Raw genomic sequence first — 15,835 nt, forward strand, 5'->3', positions numbered from 1 at the left:
GGTAGAGAGAGAGGAGGGGAGGGGAGGGGAGAGGTGGGGAGGGGGGATGTTGGAGGATGGGAAAGGCAGCGGAGCACAACAGACACTAGTATGGCAATATGTAAATCAATGGATGTGTAACTGATGTGATTCTGCAATCTGTGTATGGGGTGAAGGTGGGAGTTCATAACCCACTTGAATCAAAGTGTGGAATATGATATGTCAAGAAATTTGTAATGTTTTGAACAACCAACAATAAAAAATTAAAAAAAAAGAGTATGCCTAATCAAAAAGTAAAAATAAAAATACAATTCCATATTAATCTGTAGCAGAAAAAAAATTAGAAAAACATTAACCCCAAGTAAAAACATTGCTTATGACTTCAGAGTAAGATAGAAAAACACACTAAAGAAAATAAAATCTAGTCCAATAAATTTCACAAGTTAATAGGAATTAATTTTAATCACTTGGTATGATTGTTTTGGTTTTTAATAATATATAATAATAATTTTATAACTCAGATGAACCTAGTTTTAACTCAGCAAAAAGAAAGGACCAAGTCTCTTTCTGAGCCATGTGACAATATAATTGCCCTACAGTAAAGTCTCTTTTTTTGTAAAATGAACTTTGAATTATTAAATTTTCTTCCAGTATGTCCTATCTTATTCTCCATTCACCTCTAGAAACCAACAGGCAGATATACTTTATAATATGCTACAGCAGAAAGGAAACACCAGATTTGTTTACAAATCGTTCCTAGACTTTTCTGCGACTATTTCTCAAAGATGAATCACAACAATATCTGGAAACACATTAAAAACTACTGTGCATGTTATTTTTATAAAGTTAATTACTTTAAATATGTTTAAAATAAAAATATAGAAAGCTATGCAAAGTACAACTTACCACATTATAAAATATATAAAGCAAACACACTTGTAACTACCACCATGGTCAAGTAAACCAGAATTTTGTCACCCATTTCAGAAGCCCTTTCTATGAGGCCACTCCATTCATATTTTCTTCCTAACCACCAAAAGTAACAATTAGCCTAATTTGTAATCCTTTCCTTGTGAATTTTATAACTTTTCCATTCAAAAGTGCATTCCTATACACTATTTTTTAAAAGAGAGAGAGAGAGAGAGAGAGAAAGTTTTTTTAATATTTATTTTTTAGTTTTCGGCGGACACAACATCTTTGTTTTTGTTTTTTGTATGTGGTGCTGAGGATCAAACCCGGGTGCACGCATGCCAGGCGAGCGCGCTACCACTTGAGCCACATCCCCAGCCTTCCTATACACTATTAACTGTTTACTTCTAAGTGTATCTTATTTTATATTAGCAACACGTATTGATACTAAGTATTTAACTTCTTTTATTTTAAAATATAAATGCAAGACCAAGGTTTCACTCATCTTAAAAGTTTTCTCTTTTTCTCATAATAATTGTGCACAGGATATTTTTTGAGGAAAAATATATTAATACTGCATGTGTAGTCATTTGGCAAATGATAAAATAACAAAAATCCATACTCTAACAGGCAATGTTCAGTAAAGAAGAAATACAAATACATGAAAAAATGTTCAACATCTCTAACAATCAGGGAAATGCAAATAAAAACCACATTGAGATTCCATCTCACTCCAGTCAGAATAATAATTATCAAGAATACAAGCAGCAATAAATGTTGGCGAGAATGTGGCGGGGGGAGTATATCTTGCTGGTGGGACTGTAAATTGGTGCAACCACTCTGGAAAACAGTTTGGAGATTACTCAGAAAGTTTGGAATGGAACCACCATTTGATCTCATTATCCCACTCCTCAGTATATATCCAAAAGATTTAAAATCAACATACTACAGTGATACATCCACATCAATATTTATAGCAGCTCAATTTGCAACAGCAAGTCATGGAACCTCGTTCAGATGTCAATAAACAGATGAATGAATAAAGAATGTGATACATATAAACACACACACACACACACAAATGGAGTATTACTCAGCCATAAAGAAGAACGTCTTTATGACATTTGGCAGCAATGGATGGATCTGAAGACTATCATACTAAGTGAAATAAGCCAGTCCCCAAAAACCAAAGGTCAAATGTTTTCTAATATGTGAAAGCTAATCCACAATAAGGGGTAGGGATAAGGGGAAGAATAGAAGTCAGTAGATTAGACAATGGGAAATGGAAGGGAGGGAACAGGGACAGGTAAAGGAAAAACAGTGGAATGAATCTGACATATTTTCCCATGTACATATATGAAAACAACACTACGAATCCCACCATCATGTACATCCATAAGAATGGGATCCTAACTAGAATAATGTATTTTCCATGCTTCTATAAGCATATCAAAATAGATTCTGCTGTCATATATAACTAAAAAGAACCAATAAATTAAAATATTAAAACATTCAAAGCCAAATATATTTCTGGAATAATAATTACAAAAAAATATTAAAAATTATAGAATGAAAGACAAGTTTCAGTGAGGATGTGCAGAAAAAGGATTCCTGTAAACTACTGTCATAAATGTAAACTGGTGCAACCATTATGAAAAACAGTATGAAGATTTCTTGAAAAACTAAAAACCAATTTACCATTTGATCCAGCAATCCCACTTGTAGGTATAAATTCAAAGAAATTGAATATCCAAGAAATATCCAATGTCCACTTTAGATCATTCGTAATAACCAAGATATAGAATCAACCTAAAGAAAATGTAGTATATATACACAACAGAATAATAGACTTGAAAATAAAGCAAATTTTGCCATTTGCAACAAATGAAACTAGAGGACATGTTAAACTAAATAAGCCAGTCACAGAGGAGAAATACACAGAGGAGATAAATCTTAGTTTTATGTAGAATCTAAAAAGATCAAACCCATACAAACAGAAAGTACAATGGTGGTTTGCCATGAACTGAGAAGAGGGAGAAATGGTGAGGTACTGGTAAAAATATTCAAAATCATTTAATATAAATTCTGGACATCTAATATTCAACATTGGGCATAAGATTAACAATATTGTATTGTCTACTTAAAAGTTCACTGAAAGGTATATTGTATGTTTAGTACCCTTACTGCAAAAGGAAAAACAAAAATTAGAGGTGGAGAAATCTTTTGAAGATCACAGATAAGTTTATGGCATTGATTTTGAGGATGATTGTTGCATAGGTATACTTCTTGCCAAACACATCAAATTATAGATATTACATATCTATAGCTTTTTGTATGTCAGTAACACGTCAAAAAAGGGGTTACAAATAAAAGATGGCTGCAAATTTATCTATTTAGTTTATAAATGTCTCTCAATATATACATATGCAAAAAAAGCACAAATTACTTTTATGAGCAATGCTAAATGTCTATGTATGTAATATAATTGTAGGAAAAATATATGACCATTTTTCAACTTAAATTTTATTTTTCAAAGTTTTTAATTTTCCAATTTCAGAAGAGAAATAAGAACTCATCAAAATATGAAAACGACCTTTAAGGTAACTTTTCTAGATATAAAATATTAAGGATTTAGAAATTTTATATATATATATAAAGTTGAATCCAAATATCCAAAGATAGTAACTTCAACATTTTAGCCTATTTTTAATGGAAAGGATTATTGATTATTTACCTTAGTATATCTCCATTATTTCTTTAAGAAAAAGCAATCTGTCATTATATAATTAGTTATACAGGTAAGAAGTAAAATAAAAAGACTAATTTTCAGGAAATTCTTATGAAACATATCAGGATTTACACATGCAATAAGTATTTTTCTCTTCTGAAGAACACAGCTATTAAAGGAAATATTTTTTCAGAATACTTTCTTGAGAACTACCTTAAAGTTCAATAGATAAACATATTAGTTACCCATCTAGGAATCATTCCATAATGAACTGTATGTAGCACAGAAATATAACATTCTAGAATTTTACAAAAATCTTATTGCTTGTTCTTGAAAAAACTAAAAACTGATTTACCATTTGATCCAGCGATCCCACTTGTAGATATAAATTCAAAGAAATTGAATATCCAAGAAATATCCACGGTCCACTTTAGATCTCATAATAACCAGGATTTTAAAGCTTCTATATTTACACATTTAAACCAGTATATTTACAAATTATGTTGATCATTTTCAGAAATCATTTAGTATTAATAATTCAGGAAATCTTCATGAAAATAAGTGATAGAAAATAAATGTATTTCTAAAAATACAATTTTAATATAAAATTATATAAGTCAAACTTTATCTTTTATCAATTCCTGATTTTGAAAAAGTTGGGCATGTATCAATACTACTAAGATGGCTTAAAGATTTAATAAAAATTCTATCTATGAATAAATTGAATCTCTTAATACTAAAAATTTAATATAAAATTAAACACTTGATAAAATGTGTTAATATTCATACTGTGTTATTAAACCCAATACTAAATTTTTTATAAACTACTTTTAGGACCAAATAACATGGTAAAAAGTTGTTCTTACTCTAAATTCCACTCAATTTCACACCTACCTTTGGCCAACGCTCATTTTCAAAAACTTTGAAATATTTAAGTGTATTTCTAAACCTAATAAGTATGAATAGTCTTTGAATTTTTGAAAGTGACTTATGAATGGCGAGATGATAATGATGAAGATGAAAGTGTAATGACAATATGGTAATTTATCTAATATTTCTAGAAATAGCTACTTAATTAGTTCAATAGCCCCCATAAGATATTTATAGTGAACAGCAGGGTATATCTTTCTACACAAAAGAATTTTGAAAAAATACTTACATAATTAATTTAGTAAACTATACATTGTCAAATATTATGCCTCTTTTACAAGTAGCAAAGTAAGATTGTACAGAGAAATACTGTGTCCTGCCTGGGCCCTGACTTATATATTACCTCCTTTTTTTATGTGCAGTAGAATCCCCTACATACACCTTATGTCCAAGAGCTACTATTTAGTACATGTCAAGCTTATGAGTACAATCAACATCAGATGAGGTAATCATAAGCAATCAAGTTAGTACAGATTTAAAGAACTACACAGTCCTGCCAGGTGCCCAAGATTTCATGTCTCTTAAAAATCTGCATACTCACCCTCCTGCTATTTTGAAGGGTTATAATTCTTCTAGCCAATTCAACTCTTAGGTCTAAGACTGAATTAGTTCCTGCATAAGAACAAAGACTTTTTTCCTTTTGAACCCTGGATGTGATTTTTAAGGACTTTTGCACAGAATGATGCTTTCTTCGACCAACTAGACAAGTATCCCTCTAGTTAAGTTTTAGGTGTTTGCTGTCAGATATTTCCCCAGGTTCCTGCCCCAATTCTACTTCTAAAAAAGGGAACTGAATTTCCACCATCCCAAATTCAATCTGTCCTTCTTTTACGATCTACTCTACAACTGTTTTTCCAGCCCCTTTAAAACACCTTTTCCTCATTCATACATGCAATTTTTCCCTAAAGAAAAATTCTCCTTCTTGCATTTCCTTTCTTTTTCCATCATTCTACTTCCTGATAAAATCAGCTTTCTAAAATTATTATCTTATTGTCACTTTCCTTAAAAACGCTCAAACCAAAGATAATCCACTGACCTTCCTCAAGAATTTTTTTTAAATCATATATTTATTTTTGTCTAGAATCTTCTGCTTTCTTGTTTGACATTTCCTTTAATCCATAACAAATTTTATTCGGTGAACTGAATTCAGTGGCAGGAACAGTCTTAAGATTTATAGCCAAAATTTTCAAAGGGAGAATGGAATATTTGTGTGTATGTATTTGTGTGTGTCTATTTAAAAATTGAGAAGTAACCATTTACAGAAATCTTGCCATAAATATCTTTGGAAACTAAAGAATTACTATCTTATTTTTGTAAATCTGATATTTCACAAATCAGACATGCTTAACAATAAGAAATACCTTTAACAGTTAGGAGTTAGGCCTACTCTTTATCCTAAGCTTCAACAATATCTCAAATATACCTTTGTATTTCATTTTAAAATTATGAGCCTAAGTTTCAAGATGAAAAAGAAAAAAGAAAAGAAAACCAACCATTTCTTAAGTGCCAAGACAAAATAATAGATGACCCAAAGCATTTGGGTTAAAAAGAAAATTGATATTATAACTTTGTAAAGCATATGTTCACTTACATAATCATGGAAGGCTTTTGCTTCACTTGAGTGTTCACATGTTTCCCGTCTCTCTGGAGCTGCACAGTAGAGATCCCAAAATACACTAAAAAAGTAATTATGGTAACATTAAGAAAATCCTGTAACACCAAAATGAGAAATCAAAATTCCAATAGTATAAGACATATTATTCTTCATATAAAATTTTTCTTATTAAGGGCAAGTATTGCTTTATAAGATTTAAATTCAGGAAAGGCATATTATCTAATAATCAGGTGACACCTAGCTGTACTTCAGAAATGCTAAATAAGATTTTTCTAGAAGGATAAAATCATTTTAAATCAGCCTCCCATCTCATCCCCAGTGGTCCTAAGGATTGATCTCAGTGCCTTATAAAAAAACAAATAAATAAATAATAATAATTCAATAACTTTCATTCTTAAAATTGGCTATTTACTCTATGCATTTACACTTGATTGAGGTAGTTATAATACTTTTTCCAATTTTCCCATGAAATAGGACATGGAAACAGTAAGTACTATCCTAATTTAATAACTAAGAAATAAGGTGGTTCATTAATTTTTTTCAATATAATATTCTTCTCCAACTCAAAGGTCAACACTCTGACCATTAAATTACATTGATCAAACAAATATATTTTCTTAGAATATTGTCTTCTTTTCCCTGAAAATAACAAAATAGGTTAGTAATTTTGAAAATAAAATGATCCATTCTAACTTCTTTTCTTTTTCTCATTTCAAAAGGTTCTGTTTCTTACAAAACATAAGGCTTTGGTCATCTTTCCATCTATCAAATTAACAATGAGCATGAGCAAGGAATTAAAAAATCAGGAAAGCAAATATTTTGAAGTATTGGTAATAAATAAAGGCAATTATAATAATCAATAAAATTATTTTTATTCCAATTCTATAGAAATGAAAAGTAGGCTAAACCAACTACTCAAGAGTAAATATATTGAAGTAGGACATATTTGAGAAAGAAGCCAGTTCTGCAAATGACCAACTAACAGAGCCCTTAAGCAAGTGGTTTAAACTGATCAGAAACACAATTTCCTCCCCTATAAAGTGGGTTTTTTGAGAAGATTAATTTATACAACACAATCACAGTGCCTGACATATAACAAGCATATCATTAATAATATCATCAATGCTATAATTAGCTTTCAAAAAAATTTAAAATCATGTATTTTAAGGCAGGTGACTGTGACAAGGGCTCAGGTAATGACAGTTCAATAAAATTTGGTAAATTGAATCTGTAATTTCTTTTGACCTCTGAAGACTCATTTGGTTTGGATCTCTCCTCAACTAAGGGCAAAATATTCAGTAGAGACTATAACTCAAAGTAAGTTCACAACTAATTCAGCAAAATAAGATTACCCTCAGAGATGAAAAAATGAAAGACTTGAGTACTGCCATAATTTCCTTTAATGTCTTTATTATTTCCTTTCCTATTAAATGAAAAGAAAATCCATATTCTTTTCTTATTAGATTTCTACAAAAAGCAAGACATATAAGGAAGATATTAAAGAGAAAATAATTTAAGTAAATTTCAATTTTTTTAGGAGAGTGAAAGTTAAAGTTGTAGTTGGCCTCCAACAGCCCCACTGGGAAAAAGAGTTTACACTCAAAGATATTCAAGGGTACACCTAAAAGTCTTCTACTTGGATCAGTGTGTTACGAATTATAGTATATTGCAATTACTTGTTTTCAGGTTCTAAGAACCTTCAAAGCCCTTAAAGTCAAATTTTTAATGTGGTCTTTAAATTGTACTTAGATTAATAATAGGATATTATATTTAATATTATGGAACAGTTTAATATCCCTTTTCTGTCACTAATTTTCTAGCAAATATCATAAGAACTCTCCTTGAAATTATTTGAATATATTACTTAAATATATTAAAATATTATTAAAATATTGTCTTACACAATGATCTTAAGGGGAAATAATTTTTATAGAGTATGTCAAAAGTTATTAAATATGAGAAACAATTATTTACACCTGTATAATGAAATATTCATCTTAGAATATTAACATTGTTCTACTTTTATTGTTAAGTTTGTCCTATAAGTTTAGTATGGAAGGTCAAAAGTTCACAAGCTCAAGTTTAGAACAAGTTACTAAAATATAAATAATAAATTTATGTTATTTCTGAGAACTCCATATTATTTATATATAATCTTCTTTAATAAAAGTAAAGAAATTATCCTTTCAAAAATTTACTCATGGCAAGCCCTGTTCTAGGTCTCATCTGTAGTGCCTAAGACATGTATGTCCATTCTCTTCTGTGAATTCACAATATCTATTCCATCAATTCAAACATTGATACAGAGGTCACCAGAAAGATATATGACGAGAGGAGATTAAAGAATATTCATACAAATAGGGCAAATCTTCAATTTAAAAAAAAAAAACTCTACTCATTAGGATAGTTTCATAATTGAATCTATAATAATCTTGAGATATATGTTATGAAACTTAAAGAATAAAATTAATAAAAATTAAAGATGGACAGATTTATTTTTAGTGCTAGGATATTCATTCATGTTTGTACATATGCTTTATGTATTTCATAAGCATTGTATGTTCTTATACTTAAGAGTTACAGATAGGAAAGATATTTCAAAATTTTGTCTTTCCTAGAAAGTTCAATCATGTTTGGCCTCAGTACTATGCACCATAACTGCTACAATATTGTTATGGTTTCAGTGTAAGGTGTCCCTCAAAAGCTCACGTGTGAAACAATGCAAGAAGGTTCTAAGGAGAAATGAATGGGTTGTAAGAAGAGTCTTAACCCAATCAATGATATAATCCTCTAATAGGGATTAACTGAGTGGTAGGTTAGTGGCTGGAGGAGGTGGGAATTGTGGCATGGCTTTGGGTATATATTTGTACCTGTCCAGTGGAGTTTTTCTCTCTACTTCCTGACCACCATGATGTGAACTGCTTTCCTCTGCCACACTCTCCAGCCATGATATCCTTCCTCACCTTGAGCCCAGAGGAATGGGAGCCCTCTGTCAACCTTTGAAACCATGAGCTCTCAAACTTTTCCTCCTCTACAATTGTGCTGGTTGGATCCTTTAGGTACAGCAGCAAAAAAGCTAACTAAAACAAATATCATCTTTTTTTTTTTTTTTAATTTATTTATTTATTTATTTATTTATTTATTATTGGTTGTTCAAAACATTACACAGCTCATGACATATCATCTTCCATACATTTGATTCAAGTGGGTTATGAACTCCCATTTTTTACCCCAAATACAAGTTGCAGAATCACATCGGTTACACATCCACATTTTTACATAATACCATATTAGTGACTGTTGTATTCTGCTACCTTTCCTATCCCCTACTATCCCCCCTCCCCTTCCCTCTCATCTTCCCTCTCTACCCCATCTGCTGTTGTTTTAATTCTCTCCCTTGTTTTTTTTTTTTTCCCCCTTTCCCCTCACAAACTCTTATATGTAACTTTGTGTAACAATGGGGGTCTCCTTCCATTTCCATAGTTTCCCTTCTCTCTCCCAATAGCTAGACTTTGGAAACAACCCAGATGCCCTTCAATAGATGAATGGATTAAAAAACTGTGGCATTTATACACAATGGAGTATTACGCAACACTAAAAAATGACAAAATCATGGATTTTGCAGGGAAATGGATGGCATTAGAGCAGATTATGCTAAGTGAAGCTAGCCAATCCTTAAAAAACAAATGCCAAATGTCTTCTTTGATATAAAGAGAGCAACTAAGATCAGAACAGGGAAGAAGAGCATGAGGAAATATCATCTTAATATTTGAAAACAATTAGCTATATCACATTATCAATAACAACAAAAGACCAAAGTACATTATTTTAGTCCACATTCCAAAAGTGATCCGTGCTTGGCTTTGTGGGAGAATAGAAAATCACTTACCTTTTACAGTCTCAATTTGTAATTTTAAGCAGGTTAAAACTTATGAATACTTTGTGAATAAAAATAAAATATAAACTACTTTTTCTTCTAATATTATATCAAATTTACATTAAATGCCTGGTCTATATAATGTTATGCCATATACTATCCCCAAAAAAAATAGACATATAATCAATGGCACATGTATGACTGTGAATCCAAAACCAGTGATGAGATAAGCTAAAAATTGCTTATTGCCTAAAACACCTAAATGAGGAAGTTATACCTCATTAAGCTATTAAAATTTCACAGATATGAGCAAATGCTTATAGCTCATATTATGACAATATGATGATTACCACGTGAAAATACAGACTTTCTCAAGAGGAAGAACTGAGCTTTTCAGGAGGTTCATAGTAAAACTTGATTTGTCCATTGGGGAGATTTCATTGGTGAATATTAGTGAACTGCTCTGAAAACCAACTCAATTTGTTACTTGATTCCTAAGAGGGCCAGAGTAAAAACTTCAGGACCTACATAAACACAGACTGTTTTCTTTAACCACAGATTCTGAGAAAAGGGGGCTTCTCAATTCCTCTAATCCCTACACCTATTAAGCTTGGAAGGAATATATTATCTTTGAAATGTAGTGAATTCATAATCACACATAATGCTTTAGATTTATGCAGCATCTTTTTTCTTAAGTGAAAAATCTGAATTTTACTAGTGAAAACAACAGAGGCTAAATACAGAGAAGCAAAATTTACAAAGTACTAAAATCTTTGGTCTTCTACAAGTATTATTAAAATCATCTGGGCATAAGTCAACATCAAACATAGCGTTCCCAAATTGATTATTCTCACTCAAATACTGCTTTCCCTTCAATTCCCAAAGGTGGCAATAAAGGTGACTGAGCTAGCTATTCATATCTCAAGGGAACACACAAAGCAAAATGGCTCTAAGAGATATCTACAATGGTGAATAAACATGCAAGATGTGTTTTAGAAAATAAGAATCTAATATAATTATGTATGTTTTATGCAGCTAACCAAATCCAGGACTTCTTGAAAATAAAAAGTTAAAAAATAAGAACCCTGTGGAAAATAATTTTCCTGTGGAACAAGCTATGTATTGTTAAATTCAAGTCTTAATGGCTAAACAAGTCATTTCTCTCTGGCCTCAAAATAGATCAGTGAATCTTAGTTACTCAAAATTCCTGCTATACTTTGGACTCCCAAAGGCCCATAAGGCTTAATCTCCAGCGTGGTACTTTTTTAGAGGTGGTAATAAGTTTAACAGGTGGAACTTAGCAGAAGGTTTCTCGTCAGTGGTTGTGTGTCCTTGAAAGGAACAGAGGGACCCCAGTACTTCTCTTCCTTTTTCTCCTTCCTTTTTTGTCCCAGACATTGAATGGGTTACTCTACCATGAGCTTTTACCATGATGAGCTACTGTAGTCCCAAAGCAAATGGGACTAAAACCTCCAAACCTGTGAGCTAAAATAAGTCTTTTCTCTTTTTAAGTTGATTGCCTCAAAATTTGTTACAGTAATAGAAAACTGACTAACACAGTCTCTCTTGAAGAAAAACATCCATTCATAGGTGGTTATACTTAAAATATTTATATGCTCTTCACCTTTAAAACTTTCAAATACATGCACATTATTATCCCTTAGGATTCCTTAATACTTCTTTTTTTTAATATTTATTTTTTAGTTGTAGTTGGACATAATGCTTTTATTTTACTTATTTATTTTTATGTGGTGCTGAGGATTGAACCCAGGGCCTCACACGTCTCCCTTCAATTCCCAAAGATGGCAATAAAGGTGACTTAGCTAGATATTCAATCTCAGGGGAACACACAAAGCAAAATGGTTTGTGGAAAACCTTAGCTCTACTACTAAGCCGTTACAACCCCAGCCTATCCTTAATACTTCTTCAAATAAAAGCATAAAATCTTTTTCCACTATCACAAAATGTTTGCAATCCTCCTGAATTAATAAATTCATATTTTAAAAGTATGACCAAAAATAGTTAACATGTATTGAGTATGTACAAAATTCAAGCATCACATATTAAGCACTATATATTTAGCATTTGATCTTCCTATTATTATCCCCATTTTATATATGAGTGAACTGAGACTAAAAAAAGTTAAATAATTTGCCTAAAGCCACAGAGTTAGTGACACAACTGGACTTGAATTTTTTTCTCCTTGTTCTGAGTCTTGAACCCAAGTCTCACATATGCTAGGCACGTGCTCTATTATTAAGCTTCATCCCCAACCCTTTTTTAAATTTTAAGACAGGATCTTGCTAAATTACTGATGCTGGCCTTGAACTTGTGATCATTCCTGCCTCAGCTCCCGAGTTGCTGGGAGTAGCTAGGATTATAGATGTGCACTGCCAGTACTCTGGCACATCACTATCCCTTTTTTTATTTTGAGATAGGGTCTCACTAAGTTGTCTCAAAATTTAATCCTCTCACTCAGCCTCCTGAGTGTAGTTGAGAATACAGACCTATGCCACAGATCCTGGCTTGAACTTTTTAATAATTACATTATTTTGCTTCAAATATGAGTATGGTATTAAGTGTCCACATTTCAATGATCTTTATTCTGATTATAGATAGGTTTATACAACTCTAGAAATCTGAATAGCATTAGCTATCAAAAGAATTTGTCCCAGATGAGACAGTAAGCACTGTTATCCTAAATTTGACCCTCAGATTTTTAACCCATTTCCTGAGTATCCTTTGGCAACCACTAGCCTACCTTATATGCAACTGCCAGTGATCTATAGATGCCATAATATAGACAGAACTCAGGAGAGAAAACTTTTCTTAGTCCCTTTTTATATACTGCCTGGAACCTGCCTCTCCTGATACTCCGAAAGGAAATGCTACAAAAGTCCTATTAATAATAGTGGGCAACTGAATTCATCTCTGTGAGTAAGAAACATTATCTGGCAGAACTCCTGGCCATTCACCCACGCAGGACCTCCTGGTGCATGAGTAGGACCACTAGCATCAGCATCCACATCAAACTCCTGGTCACCCACCCATGCAGGAATCCTGGCTGCTGCTCCCAGGCAGGACACCCAGCCATTGCCCACGTGCAGGAACTCCAGCTGCCACTCCCATAGGGACCCCCATCTGCCAAAATGCGGCTCACCCAGTCACCTCCATCTAGGGACACTGCAACCACTGACATAGTCCCTTACATGTGGTAGCCTATACCAGAGAACACAGCACAGGGTTTGGAGACAGCCGCCAGTCATAACACGGATGCCACAGAGCTGCATCTCTGAACATGCCACCCATCACCACTGCCTGGCCCCACCCAACCCGACACCCAATTGGTGAAAACAGCTACGTCCATCTGGGACACCTTCGTTGCCATCTTTAATTGGGGCAACGCCCAGCTTGGAACACCAGTTGGGACTTAGAAGCAATTTCAAGGTATCTTCAGTCCCCAAATTTCCCCTCTCCCCGGCAGCCACTAACCAGGCACAGTGCTTGCAGCTACATGGCTGGTTTGTAGCTTGCAAAACCTGGTTCTGAAATGCCCAATACAAAACAGCTCTCCACAACAGGTGCACAGCCCCCAGAACTCAGCCCTCAAGACCTCAGGAGAGAAATGTTAGTGATTGGGAAGTAGAAAGGGAGAGGGTGAGATACAGTTCAGAGACTAAATTAGAGACCAGGAATTGTGAGGTTTGCAGGAGATATAATCACATCACATGAGTGAGCCCCAAAGGAGATCCTTGGGGTGCAGTCTCCCATCAGGGACCAAAAATGCTATACCCCACATCCAGGAGCTCCACCCACAAGATCAACCCTCCCCCCTAATAACCTTCACCATCCTGAGAGTGGAGATACCAACAAACAACAGCAACCCCACCTATTGAACAAGAAGGGAAACAGGAAAGATACAGCAAAAATAATCCTGATATCTTCCTTCAAGATTTTTTTTTTCCTCTTTCTCTCTTCTCCTGCCCTCACATCCGCAACAGTTGTGAAACCAAATACATTTCATGAATTAGGCTACTGAGGACTTAAATGTCGGAATAGTCTATTATAGTTGTGTTGTATATTCTTTCATCTCCTATATTTACATTTTATAGTTTTCAAGATATTTTTGTTTTTTTACACTATTGTCTTCCTACTTCCAAAATCACTTTCTCTCCCTTCTCCTGCTACCAACCAACTTCTTTAGATTCCTCTTTCATGCTTTCTGAGATCAAATAACTCTATATCCTCACCTCCTAAATGCTCAACATCTCACCCTACACCTTACCCCGGGTTCTTTGTCCACCATCAGAAACTGTAAATCCTTTTGCAAACCTACTTTTTGTATTGTAGATAATAATTGAACTCACCATTTCTGCATATTGTGACAAAACCATAAATGTCTTAATAGCAGCTATTTGGTTTAAGGTTGCATATTGTTTGTATTGGGATCTGTTAATATTCTTTCTCCAACTTAAAGGGGAGGAATTTAAACCCTTCAGAGACACTATAAGCCAATAGGGTAAAAACTGTAACACTTCAAATCTACAGTACCAGAAGAGAAGACACACAAACAACATGAAAAAAACAAGGAAAGAAAGTGCCCCAAACAAGATACTACATCATTAGAATCCATGGCCAGCACAACAGAAGAAATCAAAGAGGAGGAGTTCAGAATGTACATAATTTGAATGTACATAATTTAATTGTGAATTAAAGGATGATATAAGAGAGCAAATATAGGCAGCAAAAGATCATTTTGATAAAGAGCTACATGAAGCAAATACATGAAGCAAAAAACTACTTCATTAAAGAGATACAGGTTCTGAAAAAAAAAAACAAGAAATCCTTAAAATGAAAGAACTAATAAACCAAATTAAAAACCCAACAGAAAGCACCACCAACAGATTAGATCACTTGAAAGTCAAGACCTCAGACAATGAAGACAAAATATATAATCTTGAAAAGAATGCTGACCACACAGTGGACGATGGTAAGAATACATGGCCAGAACATTCAAGAATTATAGGATAACATAAAAAGACCAAATTTAAGAATTATTGGGATAGAGGAAGACATAGAGTTCCAAACCAAAGAAATGAACAATCTATTAAATGAAATAATACCACAAAACTTTCCAAACATAAAGAATGAATTGGAAAATCAAATATAAGACACTTACAGGACAACAAATGCACAAAATCACAACAGATCCACAAAAAGACACATTGTAATGAAAATGCCTAGCATACAGAATAAGGAGATAATTTTAAAACTCACAATAGAAAGTAATTAGATTATACATAGGGGGGAACCAATTATGATCTCTGCAGATTGTTCAACCCAGACCCTGAAAGCTAGAAAATCGTGGAACAACATTTACCAAGCTCTGAAAGACAATGGATGCCAACCAAGAATCTTATATACAGCAAAATTAAGCTTTAGATTTGATGATGAAATTAAAACTTTCCATGATAAACAAAAGTTAAAGAATTTACAACTAGAAAGCCTATACTACAGAACATCCTTGGCAAAATATTCCATGAGGAGGAAATGAAAAACAACAATGAAAATTAGCAAAGGAGAAAAAATCAATCAAAGGAAAAATTAAGTCAAGTTAAATACCAAAAATGAACAAAAATGACTGAGAAAACAAATCATGTCTCAATTATAATGGCCTAAACTCACCAATCAAAAGACATAGACTGGCAGATTGGATTTTTAAAAAGACCCAACAATATGCTGCCTTCAAGAGACTTATCTCACCACAAACTGAAGGTGAAAGGTTGGCAAAAAACAC

The 15,835-nt window shown here is 33.0% G+C and overlaps 1 protein-coding gene across 12 annotated transcripts in view; it reads right to left on the bottom strand.

Moving 5' to 3' along the window:
* The window catches only part of Ssbp2 (single stranded DNA binding protein 2), a 324,265-nt gene that overhangs the window by 193,890 nt on the left and 114,540 nt on the right, over positions 1 to 15,835 (bottom strand). For all 12 annotated transcript variants that reach the window (XM_048800214.1, XM_048800216.1, XM_048800213.1 and 9 more), the window contains one exon: positions 6,138 to 6,222. In XM_048800214.1, the coding sequence (XP_048656171.1) occupies positions 6,138 to 6,222 (85 nt within the window). The remainder of the gene's footprint in view (positions 1 to 6,137; positions 6,223 to 15,835) is intronic.

Source organism: Marmota marmota, unplaced genomic scaffold, assembly GCF_001458135.2.
Source record: "Marmota marmota marmota unplaced genomic scaffold, marMar, whole genome shotgun sequence".
Taxonomy (NCBI): domain Eukaryota; kingdom Metazoa; phylum Chordata; class Mammalia; order Rodentia; family Sciuridae; genus Marmota; species Marmota marmota.